This window comes from Merops nubicus, unplaced genomic scaffold (assembly GCF_000691845.1).
Source record: "Merops nubicus isolate BGI_N331 unplaced genomic scaffold, ASM69184v1 scaffold22752, whole genome shotgun sequence".
NCBI classification, from domain to species: Eukaryota; Metazoa; Chordata; class Aves; order Coraciiformes; family Meropidae; genus Merops; species Merops nubicus.
The window spans coordinates 10,775-12,404 of NW_008593322.1; the positions used below are offsets into that span (position 1 = coordinate 10,775).

Genomic DNA, 1,630 nt, shown 5'->3' on the forward strand with positions numbered 1-1,630 from the left:
CATGGGAGTGTTGTGTCAATGGTTGGACTTGATGATCTTAGAGATCTTTTCCAGCATTAACAATTCTGTGATTCTGTGACTAGAGCTATAAACCATTACTTACTTTTCAACCAGTGTTTGGACGCAGCCTTTCCAAGAAGCCATTTGCAGGGCAAGGTCTGCTATTGCTAAAGCAAGCTGGAAGAGGAAGAGGAGGAGAAAAAATAACCCAGCTCAGCGTGGTGACCAAGGAGATCTGCCCAACAGCACCAGGAAGGGCTGATGTGACCATCAGAGCTGAGCTCAGCTGAGCTGGCAGGTCACCCCGAGGTGGATTCACAGAACAGAAGAGGAGAGATTTACATCTGAGGAATCCCCCCAGTCACCCAGGGCTCTGCTGGGCAGATCCATGTCCTGTCCCCATGGCAGAGCACAGGGAGAACCCCAGGAGCAGCCGTTCCTCCTGCTCCCAGCCTCTCCAAGGAGCAAACACAAGGAGGCAATAACTGATTTAATGAAAGGAACTGAGTAATGGGGGAGGACAAACAATCCTGTCCTGGGAGACAGGGCCAGGCTGGCTGCAGGAATCAACCTTCTCCATTCACCACACTGGAGGAAAAGCAACCAAAGGAGACCAAGGGCTTTGTCTAAGGCTCAGAAGTGTCTGCAACTCAAATCCTGGGGGCAGTTTTGGGCCCCTCCCTCCCAGAAGGCCCTTGAGGGGCTGGAGCGTGGCCAGAGAAGGGCAACGGAGCTGCTGGGGAAGGGTCTAGAGCCCAAGTGTGGGGAGGAGCAGCTGAGGGATGGACTAGTTGGACTCACTCTTAGAGATCTCTCCCACCCAAACCACTTCTGTGCTCTGATGCCCACCAGCCCAGGTGGTGCCAGGAGCCCCCTCAGCCCTGCCCCACTCCCCAGCCCCTTCCAGCCCTGCCCAGCCCCCACCTGGGTGACGATGACCGGCGACAGGTCTTTCAGGTTCTGGATGTGGGAGAGCAGGGAGTCCCTCAGGGAGGCGTGGGAGTCGGTGGGCAGCTCGTAGAAGGAGGTCTGGATCTTCATCTTCATCGTCTGCGCCGCGAAGTAGCAGGACTCCACATCCTGGTGGATCTGCAGCAGCTGGTCGGAGATCTCCCAGGCGTGGACCTGCAGCAGAAGCACGAAACAGCTGCCACCCACTCCAGCTTGGGTAAGAGCAGTTGGGTTTTCTTCAGAATTAAGGGTTTGGGTTTGAAATTTGGATTTTTTTTTTTTTGTGCCTGCTTAAGGTCGAACTCGTCGACTCCAACAAGGCCCCTCAAGGTGTGCAGCTAACACCGAGTGCCTCAGCACCTCCTCTGACCTGAGCTGGACTCCAGGAGATCTCCTGACAGAAAATCAAGTGAATAGGTCATAGGACTGGAGAACAGTGGATATTTATCATTGTTTTTCTTGGGGGAGATCAAAACCAGTTCCAATCAACTATAGATAGACTAACACCACACCCCCAACAGAGGAGATCCCCAAAAGTCACCGCAGCAGGACCCCAGAACCACCACAGAGGAGGACTTCATAGATGTCTGAAGTCTATCCAGGTCCAACAGCACAGCAAAGGGAACAAGAGGCTGGGGCCAGACTCTGCTCAGTGGTGCCCAGGGACAGGCCAAGGGGC

General features: G+C 54.4%; 1 protein-coding gene across 1 annotated transcript in view; it reads right to left on the reverse strand.

Annotated features, from left to right (window-relative positions):
• The window catches only part of TNPO3 (transportin 3), a gene marked incomplete at both ends in the record, with an annotated part of 11,216 nt that extends 10,091 nt beyond the window's left edge, over positions 1 to 1,125 (reverse strand). Inside the window, 2 exons of the mRNA XM_008935422.1 lie at positions 104 to 177; positions 925 to 1,125. Of these exons, the coding sequence (XP_008933670.1) occupies positions 104 to 177; positions 925 to 1,125 (275 nt within the window). The remainder of the gene's footprint in view (positions 1 to 103; positions 178 to 924) is intronic.
• Positions 1,126 to 1,630: the final 505 nt, after the last annotated feature.